This window comes from Bufo bufo, chromosome 3, assembly GCF_905171765.1.
Source record: "Bufo bufo chromosome 3, aBufBuf1.1, whole genome shotgun sequence".
NCBI lineage: Eukaryota > Metazoa > Chordata > Amphibia > Anura > Bufonidae > Bufo > Bufo bufo.
Window position 1 is genome coordinate 225,093,304 of NC_053391.1, and position 20,776 is coordinate 225,114,079.

At 43.3% G+C, this 20,776-nt stretch overlaps 1 protein-coding gene across 1 annotated transcript in view; it reads left to right on the plus strand.

The window, feature by feature from the left end:
* The window catches only part of PIK3C2B (phosphatidylinositol-4-phosphate 3-kinase catalytic subunit type 2 beta), a 149,393-nt gene that overhangs the window by 68,526 nt on the left and 60,091 nt on the right, over positions 1–20,776 (plus strand). The window contains exons 14-15 of the mRNA XM_040423991.1: positions 1,067–1,175; positions 11,349–11,491. Of these exons, the coding sequence (XP_040279925.1) occupies positions 1,067–1,175; positions 11,349–11,491 (252 nt within the window). The remainder of the gene's footprint in view (positions 1–1,066; positions 1,176–11,348; positions 11,492–20,776) is intronic.

Below are 20,776 nucleotides of genomic sequence, written 5' to 3' on the forward strand. Positions count from 1 at the left end.
CAGGAAATGACTGCTCACCGAATCATGAACCGCATTGGTGACCCATCTCTGCCAATGATTGGGTGTGGTTGAGAGGGACCAGAATACAGACTGGCGGGGAACCCTGGAAGAGTTAAAGTGGGAACAGCCCAGGATCTGTAAGGTGTCACTGTTTGTTTCTTCTAGTTTTGTTATTCCATTCTGAGCCTTTTTTTTTCTATTGTCTGGATAACCCTAATTCTGGAAATGAGTTACCATGTCGCGTACATTCCATCAGGGATAGCTACAAGATATAAAGAAGCACCTGATCGCCTACTATAGGCAACAACAGGATTTTTTCTGCATTGGTTTTGATACATGTCTCATACTACCGGTAATTTTTTTATTATTTTATTTAATTGTATTAAATTTAATAATTTATTTAAATTATTATTTAATTATTTGCACTAAGGTTTAACGATCCTTATAGTTGCTGTTTTGTAAAAAGGGTCAACCAGTGACTACTGATGTCAGATCAGTTTTTTTTTTTTCTTCAAAGTTTAAAGGGGTAATCCCACGAATAATGAAAATCAGAGTTACAACCTGTAACAAAGCTAGAACCAGCCCTGTACCTCACATAGATTGAAAGATAGCACCATTCTTTGCTCCAATAGCTCTGCTAGATTTATTTCAAGCTGGCAGCTTAGGGGGTATGCACTCAGGGGTTGTGTCCTTTCTGCTGCAGCTGGTGGCAGTTGAAGGATGGAACTGAGCATGTGCTTCCATCTCAATGAAAAGGAGAAATTAGAAAAAGAACAAACAGCAGGTGGCGCTGTACAGATACATTTTATTGAATAGCTCAGCGGCGATACTACATTTTTAATTACATGCAAATAAAAAAAGTGTTCAAATCCAGGTGCTGGTTTGAAAAATGTTGAATATTTTTCATTGGACTCCCTTTACATTCTTGAATTTTAAGAAAGATGGTTACAGCTCTGTAATGTTTATTCCACTAACACTGACTGCAGCTGTTGTGCTTCCTCGGTCTACAGTACGGTAATATTCTATTTTTCTCTAATACACACTTTTTTCTTTTAATCCCCTTAAGACTTTTAACCTGTGGTCGTCGTTTACTCGGTCTTTGGCCAACTACAAAATATGGTAGCGCTAGTTTCAGTACACCAAATGTGAACCAACCGGACAGCACCATTCTTCAGGTAAAATTGATAAAAATATTATGTGCAACCAAGATATTATTTCTATCCTCATGTATAAGCTGTAAGTCTTGTTTTTGGTGTTCTGAGCTTTTTTCTTTTCTTTTCATAAAATAAGAAAACTATCACAAAGTTCAGAACATCGTAAAGCTTTTGTTAAGACAATTTAGTAAAACATATAACCTGTTTACATAGCTGTGGCCAGAGAGATTGCTTTTTGTATATCTGGGAGTGCCCATAACCTTTCCACACGGACCTCACAATACTTGTATTTGACCACAGTATATTCATTAGTGGAGAACTGAGCTGTTTCAGGAAAGCATCTGGTAATAAAAGTAATTATAGAAGAAGAAATAACTGCCATTGCCCCAAATGCTAAAATAACTGTTGTTTTTGTGGTGAATAACGCTTACAAACACGGTCATTATTTTTGCCTGCATGATCGCATCTGATTCTTTTCATGGTAACCCTCTAGCGAGTCTTTGGCTATGTTCACCACTTTTTATTAGCATAGTTCTGCTCTGATATAGGACCTGAAGGATGACTATAATGTAGTTCGCTATTTGGTTTGGCGGAATCTGAGATGGAGGCCCCTAAAGGAGCTTCTGAAGCAGGTGTGAACATCACATTTGCATATTGGTACAATTATATCATATAGTACTCAGTGTTGGTTTGTTGTCCTAAAATGCATTATTCTACAAGATGGCCAAAAGGTCCAAATAGTTTTTTTCCGAATGGTGCATGATACATTGGTGCAGCTCACAACTTATGTTAGACATTTTTCTACTGCCTATGTCACCTCATGTCTGACATACTTTACACTGATGTTTTTTTGCCAGAAAAATGAGTGCACAACATTTTAGGGGCACATTTTTTAAGACCGGCGTTTTAAACGGCCTCTCCATAACTTTGGTGGATCCTCCGCCACTTCTAAATGTAAGATAGCTTCCTTGCCGTCTTATATTTAGACCTTTTTCTACGCCTAAAACAGGTGTGAAAATTGGTAAATGTGACGGGCCTACCAGCCCTTCACTGCTCACACCACACCCACTCTCTTAGACCTGGCAAAAAGTCGCGGATTGCGGTACAACTAGCCGTTACACCGCAATCTGCGCCTGAAATACGCCTAATATAGGCGTATTTCAGCGTAATAAATGACCCCCTTAGTGTGTCTAATGACTCCTCTCAACTATGCCTCCTTTTGGAGACACTTTTCTCAACTGTCAAAGCATAAAGAATTTTGCGCACGCCATGTACACTACTTTTGCGGCACAATTTGGTAGAAAATGACCCCCATTGCCATTCTACATGCATAGAAGTAGCAGATTTGTAGTGCATCAAGCTTTCTTGCTGAGCTTGGAACCTTCATAGTTTGCAGATTTATTTTTCAGTATCAGTTGTTTTTTTGTTTTGTTTTTTATAAGGGAATACAGGGGCTTTCTCTGATTGAAAAGTGAGGATCCCTGCCATTCAGCTGCACGGCGCTCTCCCTGTTTGGGTATGTAGGGGTTGCAGCACTGGTTTAGTACTGATTCCTCTTCATAGTTTTTCCCTGCGCAGCAGATGGCTGCAACATGAAAATAATCCTAGGCATCAGCTCACTTGACATTGTTTTTTCTGGGCATGCCTGACACAGTCGGAAGGCTGAAACTTGGGCGCAAAGTATCAGACATTGGAACAAAGGGGTAAACTGGCTAAAAGAGAAAAGAATGGACCAAACTGGTGGGAATGTGTATCATGATTAAGATGTTTCTTAATACTGATTCATTGGCATCTGGCTTTGAAGGGAGTCAGCAGGAAGTGTAAACCAGACGCAATGCCACGTAGGGCTGGCTCAGTGCAGAGTAATGATACCTTTCACTTAGAAGAACTATTTATTCATTCTAGAGAAAAAGTACTTTTAATCCATATTCAAATGAGCAATTAAGTGCACTGAGGATGGGCCCAAGCCACTCTGTGCACCTTTGCACCTCCTGCTTCCTCTCTCTCCTTCTTGATTGACAGAGCCATGTACTGCATAGTCATCTCACCTGGTCCTGTCAAGGAAAGGCTGCCTGAGATGGGGTGCAGTGGCTTGGGCCTACCCTTGGTGCACCTACCTGCTCAGTTGCAAATGGACTAAAAGTACAGTGGTCCTTCAACTTACAATGGTCCTGTCGGAACCAATTAATATGGTATGTTGAAACAATTCTAACTTGAGTCCATAACTCTATGGAAAACTAGTAATTGGTTCCAAAGCCCCAAAATGTCATCCTAAGATAAGATAAAATGAAGATTTAAGAAAAATAAGCAGACAACCAAGAAAGTCCTAACATATAATAGTCTGCAGGAGGTTCTGGAAGCTGTAAACCACTTTCTATGATGAGGACATGAGCTTTTTCAGGGTCCTGAATACCACACTGTGTGCCAGAAAAAATAACATGCAGAGGTCCTCACCTGACATCAAAATGAGCAGCTCATCTTGGCACAGACAGAGGGCAGTACTGGACATGTAGTACCGCACTGGGAGAGAGAGATGGCATGTTGATTGGTTTGATCACAGCCTGAGGCATTGTATGTTGAGCCTAATTTCAACTTAAAATGGCCCAGGGAAGGCCATTGTAAGTTGAAAATATAGTATCCGGAGGCCCCTGTATCTTGAGGGACCACTGTACTTAAATCTTTTATGTTGCTGATGCTAGTATGCAGCGTTCCTTCCTTTGCACTGTGTAATGGCGGTTTCCTAGAAGCATGTCATTAATTTACTTTGTGCGCTGTAATCAATGTAATTGAGGGATTCAGCAACCGTCCAAAGTCTGCATTTTATTTCTAAACTGCACTGATGCCTGTGACACATTACAATGATTCTCCAGTTTTTAGTAAATTGATTTTAAATAGATGATGATAAATACAATCATCATAATAATGATTATATCAATAATGATAATTCACTATACATAAAGATTACTCTTTCAATTCTGCACCATTGTCATCCGTAGCAGGTTGATCAGCATTTCTAAGTTACAGTTATTTCGAGGGGTTTGAGCGATTACCATTATTGTCCCCAGCACATTCTCTGTTCACACTGGGGGATATGCTGCTGACAAATCAGATTTTATGTCCACATACAAAATGCAGTCAATGACAAACTGGTGTATTATAATTATTCCTTTGATCGCTGGCCATGTTAACACTGGTCAATGAACGGGAACGAATGTTGGTCATGAAATTCCCTTCATTTTGCAGCCACTGGAATGTAGGCAGAACCTTTTCCCATGTGTGATCACTGGTTGTATCCATGAGTACTACCGTGTTTTTCTCCCTATAAGACGAACCTGCCCATAGGACTCACCTAGGTTTTAGAGGAGGAAAATAATCATCAGACCCCAAATGTTAATCAGATCTCAGATCATACCCCCAGTTAATCAGACCTCAAATCAGACCCCCCCCCCCCCACCGTTAATCAGACCTCAGAACAGAACCCTAATGCACGCTGTGCAGTGACGTTATGTCAAGGAGCGCGCCTATGTCCTCATGCTGTGTGCAGGACCCAACACAGCGTGCGGGACTGGCAGAAGAAGACCAGGGAGTGGTGAGTACTGCCTGTACATGGAGCAATGTATTCACCGCTCCCCGGTCCTACTGTACAAATAAGCGCGTCCATATTCAGGGAAACAGCAGCACTCCAAGTCCTCCTTCCATGGTAATAAATTGTTATATTTAATATAATTTATAAGCATGCTTATCAAGTATGTCTGCTAAAGACTGTTTGTGGTCGAAACCTTGCACATGACTTGGTGAATAAACGTTTATTACCAAGGAAGGAAGACTTAAAGCGCTTCAGTTTTCTTTAATATAGTATCTGCTGGGGCCTATAGGCTAAGGCCTTAATGCTTGCACCGCCACCAAATAGAACCTATCATAGGTATTACTAATCGGTAGTGCTGCTCTTACTTTTTCTTTTACTTTTTCCATGCTTATGTACAGTAAGCACTGCCTATAATCCCATTTACTGCAGTTAGGGGCGTAGCTAAAGTCTCATGGGCCCTGGTGCAAGAGTACAGCTTGGGCCCCCCTTCTCTCAGTGCTTTGTGGCCAGGGGCAGGGAAGCACATAGCCTTCGTGCTGCCTGAGGCAAAAATTAAAACAACATTCCTCCCCATGGCAAATTCTTGACCTAACCCCTTCCCTCCAGCCAGAGGTGTAACTTGAATAGCATGCACTTTCTATAATACCATTGTCTTCACATGCGGCACAAGGGTCTTTGGGCCCCCTCAGGCTCCTGGGCCCGGTAGCGACTGCTACCTCTGCACCCCTTATAGCTACGCCCCTGACTGCAGTCATCCTAGGTATTGACATCACTTGATAACTTCCAGGATTTCTGAATTGCAGTGGTGGACAATAGGATGGACTCTTTAAGAAATTTTTGAGATTAATTTCTTAGACCCTTCTGCATTTTCCTTTATAGGAGGAAGGTGTCAGCTGCCTCACCTGCATAGCACGCCCCTGGCCAGATCATAGAAAAATATTTCTGGTACAGGAACTCCATGCTTTTGAGGCAAAGGCAAAATTGCATGTTTTGCTAATTTCATGGGTTGCTAGAAATTTTTTTCATTAGTGAAAGCTATTTCTCACTACAATTTATTGTTGCTTTTCTTTATAGTGCAGTTTTTACTGCCTATAGAAAAAAGGAACCCTTCTGCTGCTAAAAAGAGGGGGCAATATATGGTTGATGGGATCTGTTTATTCACTGCAGCATATACTGTACAAAAATTCCCCCAAGATGGTCTGGTCAGTATGTTAACAGCGAGGACTACTGTAAATAGGAAAGATAATTACAGAAACAATTGCATTTCTGTCATTTTACCACATATTACAATGTATATAGGCAACTTTAGTATATAGACATTACTTTGTCAGTCTCATGGAGTTGGAGTGGCAGCAGACATGAATGACTACTACTTTATTCAAGTGGGGAACACAAAACTCACATTTTCATGAACGCTAGGGTCCCTACCAAAAGATAGGGATGAGCACAAAATCAGGCAAACTCCGGAACCTGATACTCTTAAAACTGATCCAGATACTGTTACCCCTGAAGTCTCTCTATGAATTATTTGTATCCTTTCCCCAGTGCTTTTTAGAAATTGTGGCTTTAGGTCTATACCAGGGGTGCATAACTTGCAGTCTGGAGCCACATGCATCCCGCAACGTCCATTCTCTGTGACCCCCAACCATCTGGTCATAGACATACTTGTGTGTGTGTGGTAGCTGCTCACATGTATTTTCCATGTCAAAGAGAAGTGACATGTAATGCAGGAGCAGGGACAATGCTCTATGTCACCATGGAGAGGTGGCCTCAATTAAAATACATAGGAGACAGAATCATGTATTCCTGATCCCTTCCTTTCTCGGGTATGAACAGGGGAGAAGGGGAGCCCCATTCTCCTGATAGTTGGGACTTCTAGAAGTGTAATCCTGCATCTATCAGACATTTATGGCATGTACTTTTCATATGTCATACCGTCTCAAATGGTAATACCCCTTTAAATTTTGTTGTGGTCCCTGGGAATGGTTCAGTCTGAGAATGAATGTGGCTCTCAGACAAGAAAAGGTTGTGCATCCCCGTTCTATACATTGTCTGGACAGAAACCATAGGGCAAAATAAGCCCATGCAAAATATTCTATGCATTGGAGACTGATATTGAAGTGTTTGTCTAAAAACCCTTTGTCATCTCCATCACCAGAGACTAGCTTGCCTATGGCTTTAGCTGAATGACAATTATATGGTATTACCATTAGTACATTGAACCATATGTCATTTTCTTATTTAAAAAAATATAGAAAAATTTTCAAATAAGTAGAACAATAATGACTAAAGGAGTTTTACAAGATTTTCATATTGATGACCTATCATCGGGGTAGGCCATTAATATCAGATCGTCAGGGGAATGATTCCTGTCTATTTGAAGAAGCTCCGGCGCTTCGATCACGTGCCCTAGGCACAGCTCAGTACCAGTCAAGTGAACGGGGCTGAGCTGCGATACCAAGCACAGCCGCTATTCAATGGACGGCGCTGTGCTTAGTAAGCTGCGAGGAGGCCACATCACTCACCGGAGCTCCTGTAAGCGCAGTAAACCCTCTTTACAGTGCCTCGAAAAAGTATTTAAAGTGTGTAAAGTGTAAAGCAGGGTTAAGTTATAAAAAAAATATCCCAAGCTCTGAACATCTCATCATCCGAAAATGGAAGGAGTATAGCACAACTGCAGTCCTACCAAGACATGAATGTCCACCTAAACTAACAGCCCAGGCAAGGAAAGCACTAATTAGAGAAGCAGCCAAGAGGCCCATGGTCACTCTGGTGGAGCTGCAGAGATCCACAACTCAGGTGGGAGAATCTGTCCACAGGACAACTATTAGGCTTGGTTCACACGAGCGTGTCCGGATCCCTCCCGGTGTATTGCGGCAAACCCGCGCGAGTAGGAATGCAATTGCAGTCAGTTTTGACTGCGATTGCGTTCCGATGTTCAGTTTTTATCGCGCGGGTGCAATGCGTTTTGCACGCGCGTGATAAAAAACCGACTGTGGTAACCAGACCCGAACTTCTTCACAGAAGTTCAGGTTTGGGTTAGGTGTTGTGTAGATGTTATTATTTTCCCTTATAACATGGTTATAAGGGAAAATAATAGCATTCTGAAAACAGAATGCTTAGTAGGTGATCAATTGAGGGTGATGGACCATGTGATTGGAGCATGTGATCTGACGTCACCAAAGGTCCTTTAGCCCATAGCTCATCTTTAAAGAAGTAAAGAAGAGACCGGGACCTACGCGAACAAGAGGAAAAGGTGAGTTATTTTTTTTAACCCTCAATTGATCACCTACTAAGCATTCTGTTTTCCGAATGCTATTATTTTTCCTTATAACCATCTTATAAGGGAAAATAATATAGTGAATAGACTGTCACCTAGCAACCATGCGTGAAAATCGCACCGCATCCGCACTTGCTTGCGGATGCTTGCGATTTTCACGCAACCCCATTCACTTCTATGGGGCCTGCGTTGCGTGAAAAACGCAGAATATAGAGCATGCTGCGATTTTCACGCAACGCACAAGTGATGCGTGAAAATCACCGCTCATCTGAACAGCCCCATAGAAATGAATGGGTCAGGATTCAGTGCGGGTGCAATACGTTCACCTTCCGCATTGCACCCGCGCGGAATACTCGCCCGTGTGAACGCAGCCTTAGTCATGTATTCCACACATCTGGCCATTATGGAAGTGGCAAGAAAAAAATCAATTTTTGAAAGCAAGCTATAAGGGCTCCCGTTTGCAGTTTACCACAAGCCATGTAGGGGACACAGCAAAAGTGGAAAAAGGTGCTCTGGTCCTATGAGACCAAAGTTGAACTTTTTGACATTAATGCAAAATGCTATGTGTGGCAGAAAACTAACACTGCACATCAACCTGAATACACCATCCCCATGGTGATACATGGTGGCCGCATCATGCTGTGGGGACGCTTTTCTTCAGCAGGGACAGGGAAGCTGGTCAGCGTTGATGGGAAGGTGGATGGAGCTGAATACAGGGCAATCTTGGAGGAAAACCTGGTAGAGGCTGCAAAAACTTGAGACTGGGGCGAAGGTTCACCTCCCAGCAGGACAACAACCCTAAGCATACAGCCAGCGCTACAATGGAATAGTTTAGCTCGCAACATATTCATGTGTTAGAATGACCCAGTCAAATTCCAGACCTGAATCCTATTGAGAATCTGTGGCTAGACTTGAAAATTGCTGTTCACGGTAACTCTGCATCCAATGTGAGGGAGCTGGAGCAAAGAAGAATAGATAAAATTTTTAGCCTCTAGACATTCAAAGCTGGTAGAGAAATACCCCAAAAGACTATTGACTCAGGGGGGCTGAATACAAATGAATGCCACACTTTTCAGATTTTTATTTATTAAAGGGGTTATCCTGGTTCAGAGCCAGGACATACCTCCATTTTCAACCAGGCAGCCCCCCTGACTTGAGCTACAGAGCTGTTCATGCTCCAATGCTCTTCTTTGCCCTGCGCTAAATCGCACAGAGCAAAGGCATTTTCAGGAGTTCCAGTGACGAACCGTGCTCTCCATGGGCTGCTAGGAAGTCCGGTAAAACGGCTGGGGCAGCGCTAAAGCACGCCCATCAGAGCCGGTGACGTCACCGAACACACTGCGGGGCGGAAACTTCCACCCGCCAGTGTGTTATTGTAAACAAAAGAGCCCTTGCCCTGCGCGATCTAGCGCAGGGCAAGGGAGCGCATCGGAGCATCATCCAGTGGGCTGCCTGGGTGAAAATATGGGTATGTCCGGGTTAAGCTCTGAACCCTGACAACCCCTTTAAAAATTTTGAAAACCATTTTCTTTTCACTTCACACATACGTGCTAGTTTGTGTGTTGGTCTATCACATACAATCCCAATAAAATGGAAAAAAGGTGGCACCTGGTTGCTGTGGGCAACTAAGATCGTTCTACTTTACACCAATTTGATAAACCCCCCACAATGTTTCTCTTTTAGGTGGTCGAAGGATTGGCTGGCCATGAGAGTCAGTAAGATATTTCCTCATGGCTGCCTTTGGAAAATGATTGTGTGCACTAATCCCAAATTATAATATCGGTTTATAAACATGGACAAGCCCTTTATATGACAGATTTTTCTTTTGTCCAGTACAAATAATAACTGGACCAAAAATGCCTATTGGCACTGATCCTTCGTTTGCAGGTTGGGGGTTAAAGAAAGGCTCCATGTGCCACATCCTCCACTCTTTGTATTTGGAAATAGAGCAGCAATTCCATGGATTAAGAAAAAGGGAAAAAGAATGAATATAAAACAGCTGCTAATGTCTTTTTGCCAGGAAACTGAGAGAGCAAAAGAACTTTTCAGTGTAATAATGGACTTTTTTTTCTTTTGTGAAACCAGACCTTTCTTCCCATGAAACCAGTCTGCACTTCTTTAACCCCTGAATTGCTGGTAGCAAGTTGTCGCATTAGGCCTCATGCACTCGACTGTATTTCCATCCCTATGCTAGCCGCATTTTGGTGTGTAGCATACTGGCCTATTAATTTATATGAGGTCACACGCCATCCTTATTTTTTGCGGATCTGTGTGGCCATTCTGCAAATTATGGAACATATCCTATTCTGGTCCACATTGCGGATGAGAATAGTCATTTCTATTGATGGGAGTGAAAAAAAGCATGGAATGCACACTGTAGGTATCTGTAGTTTGCGGATCTGTGGTTTGCAGACTGAGATAAGGATACAGTTGTGTGCATGAAGCCATAATCCCATTAATGTTCTGAGTAGTGGGTTCAGCTGTTGGATCACCAAAGGTTGTAAAGGTTCAGGACACCACACAGACAACTGAAAGGGGTACTCACGTAGAAGTGAATTGGAGCTCTGGAGACCGTACAGCACCGCCTGCTTAGCTGCCTCTGTAACCCCAGCCACCCCTGGCCACAGCATATGAGGGGTATTTTAATCTCAAGCAAGAATGACTAAGAATACCCTTTTAATTCTCTTGGCAGTTGAGAACAATAGCCATTTATAGTGTATATTGCCAGGTATGGAAGACAAGGCAAGCAATTGTTACTTCCCATGAATATTGAATTATGACATATATGTCATCATCTACTCTTGTTGAGGCAGAGAGTGCATTCACATGAACATGTTGTGGACCACAAAACACAGGCCCCGGCTGTGTGCACCCCGCATCGCTTCAGTGGGTCCGCGATCCGCAGTGAAAGTTATGTTCTACCTTTTGTGGAGGCACGGACACCGAAGCACACGGAAGGGGTTCTGTGTGCTGCTGGGTCCGTGACTCCGCGCCACAAAAGATAGGACATGTCTTATGTTTTCACCGCATCTTGCGGATCGTGGACCCTTTGGAGTCAATGGGTTCGCACCGCAGTGCGTGGTGCACACTGCTGGTGCCCGTGGTTTGCAGATCTGCGGTTTGTGGTCCGCAACATGGGCGTGGCTGTGTCACATTTGTGTTAATGCACCCTAAGATGCAAAAAAAAAAAGTTGATCTCAGACTGAAATTTTAGTCATAGTAAGAGATGATATAAGTATTCGCTCACGTGGGAATATTGTGGGTTGAAAGTAAGCTTAACTATCCAACATTATCAGATCCTCTCTCATCCCTTATATTTATGTTGCAGATTGACTTTCCAACGTCTGCTTTTGATGTTAAATTCACAAAACCAGAAAGCGAAGCCTTTAGCCCCAGATACGATATTTCCAGCTTGTCTGTGGAGGATAAAAGCAAGTTGTGTGAGGCCATGCAGAAGGAGTCTTTATATTGGTAAGTAGTGGGATCCGGGAATTCTCGAAGTGCTGAATATGTTTTCTCTTACCCTCTAAAACGTTCTCTTCTGTTAGAAAACCTATTGAATGACGCATTTCATTGGTAAAACATATTCATTTTCATTAAATATTGTTTAGGTTTACATGTCTTATTTCTTTGATAGATCATAGATAAAATAAAAATATAAATGAAGCATAATTACATGGTGTTAAAAAAAAAAAAAAAAAAAAAAAAAAAAGGCTATCCAGTGAAGAGTTATGAGATTTAGGCTACTTTAACATCTACAGTTTTGCTGTACAGTTTTGAGATCCGGCAGGGGATCTCAAAACCACAGCAAACGCTTCCGTTGCAATAACACAACCGGCTGCATCCGTTCAGAACGCATCCAGTTGTATTATATCAAAAGTGATTAAACCGGATCCGTACTAAAGCCATTGTAAGTCAATGGGCGCCGGATCTGGCACTACTGACTTACATGGTTTTTGGCGCCGAATCCGGGATGGTCTGTTTCTCATGCCACTGCTTGCAGCAGTTTTGTGTCCAGCATGGGAATGCAACAAACTGGAGCGGAATGCATTGGCTCTCTGAATGGGGACTAAACTGTAGCGCTGTGATGCGGTTTTGAGATCCAGACAGCTGGATGTGAAAGTAGCCTTACTTACTTAGTATGGTGTTACCTAGTGGTGAAAGTGTATAGCAATGTGCACATCTATCTACTGAGCTGTGTGCTGGTGGTTACACAGGCTCAGTCAGTCTAATCACAGTCTAATCACTAGTTTACTGCTAGAATTCGCTTTCTGCCATGTGCTCACTACAGAGGAGCTGATGATATGGCGTTCTTCCATGCAGAAAGCTATTTTTCTAATTACTCTGCAGTGAACACAGGAAATAGTAAATACGACATGTAATCTCGGGACATCCCTTTTAGAAAGGTGGGGCAAGATTAGAAACACATGACTGTTTTCTTCCAAAATCAGCATCCCTCCTGCCCATATGTTGTGTTTACTGTTGCATCTCAGCTGCATTAGAGTACATTAGCTCTGTTTTTCGGAATACAGCAGCCATCCTAGAAAACGCCTTTAATGACATATACAGTATCTCACAAAAGTAAGTTCACCCCTCACATTTTTGTAAATATTTTATTATATCTTTACATGGGCCAACACTGAAGATCTGACACTTTGATACAATGTAAAGTAGTCAGTGTACAGCTTGTGTAAGGCCACATGCACACGACCGTTGTTTCGGTCGGCTCGGATGCGGACCCATTCATTTCAATGGGGCCGCAAAAGATGCGGACAGTCGCGTGCATGAGGCCTTACTGCAAGCTGCTGGCAATTCATTCATAACTTCTAGCAGAAGTAACAAAGGAATTGTTATTTCATGGGGAATGCAAGTAGTTAATAAATCAGACATGTCAGGAGGGGTGACAGGTCTTTTTAAGTATGGTTGCTGAGTATATCTAAGGTTTCCCCAGTGTAAAGGCTGGGCAGCAAAAAATATGGAAAACTTAGAAATCCTGTTAGATTTAGAAGCCAGGAAAGTTGATGTAAGTATTCCTCCAGCCTAGAGATACACAAGTTCATATTTCGGAGCAGCACATTTGTGCGATTCCCAAATATCCATTCCATCAGTAAATGAAGGGCAGCGGTTAATATTTTGTGTATGACAGATGACAGAACATTTGAAGCCATAATTGCCAGCTCTGAATTTGCAGGGACTCTGCAATTGTGAGCTACATTGGACAGAAAAAAGGAAGGTGCGTAAGTGGGCATTCCCGGTTAGGTTTGGGTGTGCCTTAAAGGTGCCAAAGATACCTAACTAAAGTGTTAGTAAGTATGATTGTAGCTTTTTTTTTTTTTTTTTTTTAAGATGGTTTCCACATAGAGAATAGAAGTTAATAAAGCCCAATTTTTTCCTAAAATGGCGGCTGCACATGTTACAAAGTGAAAGTAAGTGTTGGGGAGACAAGCCCAGGAATGCGAGATGCTGTGTAGCCAGCCATTCCAGAGCTATCTATCTCCTGTGATGTCGCGGCCCTGTAAAAGCCTAATTCCGCTTCGTCGCCACCATTTCTGTGTCAGCTGTGCTTGGGAGAGATGTGGAAGCGCTGTTATGCTAGAAATAGTTTTCCTGAAAATCTGTAACAAAAAAAAGAAAAGAAAAATGAATTGCGAGAGTGGGACAGTGTAGGGACAATCATCTGAAGCTGTAGGGATATTTAAGGGACAGTGCAGGTTTAATCGCGGTGTAGGGCACAGAGCAAACTAATTGAACGGTGTACACATTGATTAATAGAAAACCAAATCTATTAGTCCCTGATTCACAAATTGAGGGCGATACACCTGTCTCATTCTACTGTTTGTGGCATGTCCATATTGATTAATAGATAAGTAATTCTATTGGGCCCTGATTCACAAATTGGGTGATACATCTGTCTCATTCTACTGTATGTGGCATGTCCATATTGATTAAAGGAGTTATCCAATAGTACAAATACCCCCCACAATGGCTGGGCCCCTCATATAGATGGTAGTTACCCGGCACCCGCATCCCTCCGGATCCCTGAAGGCCACCGCTACATCTCCCCGTCATGTGCATTAAAACATCCGGCAATGGTGCAGCCAATAGCAGGCCGCAACGGTGACCAGCCTCCCTAGCATTGCGGGTGACACTAGGGAGGCTGGTCACCGTTGTGGCCTGCTATAGGCTGTTCCCCCAATTGCTGGATGTTTTCATCTGTGCTACGGGGAGATGCAGCGATCCAGAGCAACGCAGGTGCCGGGGACCGGGTATCGTCTATAGGAGGGGCCCAAGCATTGTGGGGGGTATTTGTACTATTGGATAACCCCTATAATAGATAAGCAATTCTATTATGCCCTGATTCACAAATTGGGATATTATACCTGCCTCATTCTACTGTTTGTGGCGTGTCCACATTGATATTTAACTGCTTCTGTTAGCCAAACAGTTACTGTGATTTAGTGTTACATAGCAATCCTATTTAACACCGTCTGGGCAGTGCAAATAAATGAATTCTCCGCTCAGCAGAGTTGCCCACGAGTTGATTATTGTTTTTTGTTGGAAAAATTATTCTTTTATCTGAAAAATTATTCTTTTAGTGAAAACATTAGTCTTGTAGCGAATAAATTAGTCTTTTACCAAATTAATTAGTCTGTTGCCAAATAAGTTAGTCTGCTCCAGTATTAGAATCCCCGATCCCTACGACGAACAATGTTGAGCGGGCAATCAGCACCTGTCGGCATAAGGTAGAAACACGGTGATCCCTTCAGTGCAGCCCCACACGTGTAAGAGCATCACAGAACAGATAGTGCTGACGCCACTTGGCACTCCAGGAAGTTGGACGCGGTAGCGTTCAACTTAGCGTCATTATTAGATCACGGTTACAGATGCAAGCAAGAGCTGTTTAACTGCAGCAATTTTAATTAGACGTTTATTGGGCATTTGTTTCCCTTACAAGGCTTAGGAGGCATAACCCGCACCTGTCGGTGAAGGGCAGACACATGGCGATCCCTTCAGTGCAGCCCTGTACATATAAGGGCATCACTGAACAGTTAGTGCTGAACTCCACTTGTCCTTCGAAGATGTTGGACGCGGACCGCCCCGGGTCAAATCCCTCCTTGTATTTGCGTTAAAACCCGATGGGCCGAACTTGCTAAATGGATGAAACATGGCAGCTGGATTATTGCCATACGGGAGTAGTCTTGTCGGTTATCGGAATGAACCACCCAAATCACTCCACCAACTCGACCCAAATTCATTAAACACACACAGATATCTATAGCCTGTCGATATACCATTCACACAGTGCACTTTGCACTTTTCCCAAAGAAAATACTGATCTACGTTCCCTCATTTCATAACTTACTTTATAAGCATGTGCCCTCCTTTAGCAACACCTTCAATGTAACATACCTCTAAATAGAAAAAATGACTGCTGTGATGTGTTATTACCACCATATACTTGTCAGGTAAATACAGGACTGATCAGCTGCAGTCAGAGAATAAACGGTGATTAAATCCAATGACTCACAGTTGCCATTTTTTTATTGTAGTCGTCTTTTCCATCTGACCTAGAACACATGGAGGCTTCTTCCAGCAATGACCAGCCTTAGTACAGTTTACTGCAAATGCATCTTTGGCCGCTCACTTTATACAACATAACCCCATGACCATGGCTCCCATAGCAATATTGAGTACGGGCCCCCCTGGCTCACCAAGGTTTCAAGTACACATTCATCAAACACTCCCATGCAACGAAGAATGCAAAGCACAACACCCCATATTTCTCATGAATTTATGTTTTTTTATTTTAGTGAAATAAATTTTAATTATAAAAGTGTAATAAAAAGAGGTTGCCCTTAGTCCCACCCAGTTTATCCAACTTCTGTCTCAGGAAAAATGGAACAAGCACTACAGAGATTTGGTGCTTGCTGTGAACATCATATTTCTCAATGCATTCACACCATGCAATGATAAATCTCCCACATAAGTCACAGCTTCCCTTCACATGATACAAGACAAAACTGGATGCCCGCAGCCACCACTAGAGGGAGCTCAGTGGAGAGGAATTTACAGTATAAAGTTAGTGCAATAGTCTCTTTGCCTTCAGCTCCCCCTAGTGGCAGATGCATGAACATGCAGTGCTTTCATGTTGGGAAGATAGGAAGTTCAGCACTGGGCCTCTCCTCCCCCAGCCCCATAGCAGTTGTATAGTCTCCCTCTATTGACGGTATGCCACAGACCATGGCATTGTTGATAACCCTGCACCATATTTCTTAGTTTTACATTTCTACTATGCTTTTTACTTCCTACAAGGGGATTGCACTGCAATCTATCACCTAAGATAATGTATGATTATTATATTGCTGTTCTTTCATTTCCGTCCCTAGTTGTACATTATGCTCTGATTATTGATATTGTGACTGTGTACCCGATAGCACTGCATGAAAAATGTAATGTTATCTCACTGAACTGTGACATGTTCTATTGATAACATGCAAATGCTGCCTTTTTTTCAAACTTTTTTACGCTGCAAAAATAAATTTAGTCAGCACCTCCTGACAAAGTGAAATAAATGGGCAGGCACAATCCTTGCAGCGACTGCAAGGCAAAAGAAAACAAAAGGAACAGCAACAACCTGCAGGCACTAAGATATCAGCAAACATTGCATATTTGGATTATTTAAAGTGTACCTAAACCATTCAAATAAGCTTTGTTAAAACTTATTCTAAATATGATTAAAAAAAATAGGAACCTAAAGTTCAGGCATCCATCTCGCTTTTGAATCTGTACACTTGTACACCGCTGACATGTGAGTGGTGTACTGCTGTACGGATTCCACTGGGGCCGTAGTGAATGATGTACAGGCAGGAGCTCACATCGCTGCTCCTGCCTTTACCAGCTCCACTCGCTAAAGACTTTGCAGCACATCGCACTGTGCTATGCCAGGTTTTAGTGGAGCGAGTACAGGAAGAAGCAGTGGTTTGCTAAGCAGAACTCAACTCTTGCCTCCGCTCTTCTAAAAACTTGTACCAATGTGGTATGGAAGGCTGGTATTAGCAGAGCAGAGCGAACAGTGCATATGGCTGTCCCTGCCTACGCTCTACTAAAGCCTGACTGCGCATCGGCGATGTGCTATACAGAGCTTATAGCGAGCGGAGTTTGTACAGGCAGGAGCAGTAATGTGAGCTCCTGCCTGTACATCACTCACTGTGGTCCCAGTGGAATCCGTACAAAAAGAAAAGAAAAGTGTATTACAAAAATTATTTCTATCACATTTAGAATAGGTTTTAATAAAATGTATTTGAAAGTTTAGGTACACTTTAAATATGCATTATTGCTGTGTTTACTGGATTTGTGGGGTTCTTAGCGCACATTTTGATTCGACGAGCCCACCTAAGTATAATGCAATCTAAAACCATCATCAGTGCTACCGTGTAGTGCGCAAGCCTGGACTCCAGATGTCAGAACTGTTCAGAACACGTCATGGTGGGATCCATGTACTGCACACACTCCCATGCATGCTGCAGCTGTCTGATGGTAACTCAACACCTAGACTGGTCTGGGAATAAAGCGAGAAAAGGGGACTGTAGCAGGTTTTCACAAAGACTTTGTCTTGTGGCAGCATAACCTGTCATTTGAGCCTCCTACGATACGAGACTCACTAGTGGTAGCTCAGACTTCCCGTCTCCGAGGAGCTTTGTTTCATGTTTGTAGTTACTAGGGTTTTATATTATTATAGAGATCTCATTTATTTGTCGTTTGAATGGACAGGATTAAGTATTTGTCCTCATGCTTTAATAATGGCGTCATTTAATTTGAAACACTTAAAATGTGGTCTGGAAAATTGTAAATGACCATCAACCTGTCCATGTTGGAGTCCTGCATGGTTACTTTCTGCAGATGTTTGTGCATGCTGCCCTCTAGTGACTAAAATATGTCTTCACTTATATAAGCAGAGGAATCCAAGTAATGTGATCTATGTGTGATCCACTGCAGATTCCATCAACCATACCAGAAAAAGAAAATAGCCGTGCTATTTTAACCAGTAAAATGATGGACATCGAGGCATTGTGTCCACCATGTGACTGATATGTCACTACCGTTGTTTTTGTTTTTCTGTTTCTATGATGGAACAGAGAAACAGAGACACCAATGCAAATGTGAGTCTGAATAGGACTGAAAATGTATTACCATTCATTCATAAACCGGTTTGCCAGTACACAAAGTCAGGGGCGGATTGGCCATAGGCCTTACAGGGAAATTTCCTGGTGGGCTGATTGCAACGAGCCCACTCGTCGCAGTGTGTGGGGTATCCCTTGCCCCTTAGGAGGTTTTTACGAAATATGTCCCTCTTATAGAGCAAGTAAACATGACGCCAGCGGCGGTTAAGCAGCAGAAGCTCAAGGCTCCCTTTGTAGATGATAATGTTGGTACCCAGAGGTAGGATTGCCAGAGTGGCATGTGGTCAGAGGATGAGGACGAAACAGGGCAACCTGCAAATATAAAAACACTTTAAAACAAGGCCAACTGGCTCTCACCTTGCAGATGCAGTCTACACCGTGGCTCCCAAAGTCAGTTTAGTCTTGAACTGATGAGATGGTCCAGCTCCTTAGATGAAGAACTTGAGGTCCTCCTCGCTGCTGGAGCTGGAAAATGACATTAACAGTCTGTCCTGCTGCTGATAGTCCATGGTAGCGGCAGTGGTAGAGCGCCACTGCCCTCCAGTGGTAGAATCTGGGTATGACCGGGTGGTCACTTCTTTGGCTGCAGCCGACACTCTGCTTGTAAGCAGTTGCGGCGCCTTTCATCCCGCAGGGATCCAGTACCTCCGGGTGTAAGGGGTTCTGGAAGGAAATCTTCCTCGCTGGGCGGCTCAGTTGCTATCTTGCATTCTTTCGCGCGGGCACAGACAGGAAATGAAGGAGGGGCTTCAGGGGTGGAGCTTCCCTTCTCCCTCATCACACCATAGTCTTGCTCCCTGAAGGCTGGGCTTGGTTTTCGCGCTTCAGCAAGGGGCGTTTCTGTACTTTCGCGCCTCTGGGCATGAAGAAGATGCTGCGCCATAGACTGACGATTTAACTCTTTGGGTGCCGGCGCGCAGCATTTTGCGCCGGTCACTCCACAACAAAGTCATTAAAGTCACTTTCAACGGCAGATTTGTAAATCCAACAGGTAAATAAAGTTGGTAGGCACACAATTTTGTTGTTTTGACTCCTGTTCTTTAGTATAACAGTATGCGACACACAGTATGGTTTGGTCAGAATCCTGTTCTTAATGGCACACAGTTTTTAACGTTTCACGAATCTTGTTTGTGACGGCAATTGATGCAACAAGCCCACTGGTCGCAACGTCTGGGGTTACCCCCTGCCCCTTAGGAGGTTTCTACGAAATATGTCCCTCATATAGAGCAAGTAAACGTGACGCCAGCTGCGGTTAAGCAGCGGAAGCTCAAGGCCCCCTTTGTAGATGGTAATGTTGATACCCAGAGGTAGGATTGCCAGAGTGGTGCAGTGTGGCCTACAGTCTCTTTAGATGTTATGTACATGTGTCACGGTGTTCCTACCTGGATATCCATGGATCCCAGACGTGATGTGGTCCGAAGCAGTGCAAAAGGGGTAGTTGAACTTAGAGGGTGGATGAGTAGAATTAATGGAATCCAGACTTTGTAGTAACTTTGAACAGTTGCTTTTACTTAGCATAAATGGGTAATCCAAACAGCTTCCAAACAGTATCTTGGTCATCAGCAGGTATTGGCATTAACTTTGGCAGGCAAATACTTCTCTGCAGCTATCTCAGCTCTGCTATGCTTGGCCGGATAAATAGTAACTCTTTCTCTTCTGCTGGAATTTAAGTTAGCTGTAATCTGTAGTCTTACTTATAGTCCTAGGAACTTCTTGTCCTGGCTTTAGAGTACCTCAAGCTTCGGCTCAGCTTGGATGTACGCAACCTCCAGTGATGAGGTTGGTGTAAGCCTAACAGAACCTGTCCAGACCGGACCAGGCCTGCTGCCTTCCCCTTCCAGGGTCTAAGCTAGACTCTCCCTCACTAACTAAAACTCCTCCCTCTAGCTACAGAGGGCTGGGAGGAACCGGAAGGACCAGGTTATTACACTTGAACACAACAATTTCAAGAATAAATATGCACATTATAGGAAATACATTGGGTGATATAGACTAGCACATGGAAATGGTAGCAAGGAGCCAAAAAGAAGTAGTAATGGCACACCGGGTCATTACACGATGCCCAGGGGGCAGCCCGGGCCCTCCTCACAGCTGGCCAGTGGAAGTTTTTGTATTTTGTGCTGCTGGCAGTATTTTGTCGTGGATTGTGGTATTTGGCTCTGTTGGGGTGGTATAATGTGCCGCAATATGGTATTGCTGGCCCTGCCTTCCATCAGCTTGGACTAGGCCTGCACGATATATCGCCAAAGCAATCGTATCGCGATAATCGACGATTGCGATATGGCAGACCCAAAAATGCTGTGATTACCTATATACAGAGGGAGGAGGGGCTGGGGGCCAGCATCTGTATTAGGTATGACAGCGGGGACAGGTGCAGTCCCTGTATTCTAATGCACCGGCCACGCTCACTGTTGTATAATATTATCTAACATGTAGGCATTGTTAAAATATAATAATCCTGTATAATCTAGCTGTATTGCTTACAGCTAAATTCTGTAGAAGAGAGGAGGGAGGAGGCAGGCCAGGAGGGCGGCGCGTCACTCACTACGTCGTGCACAGGCGCCGCCCACTTTGT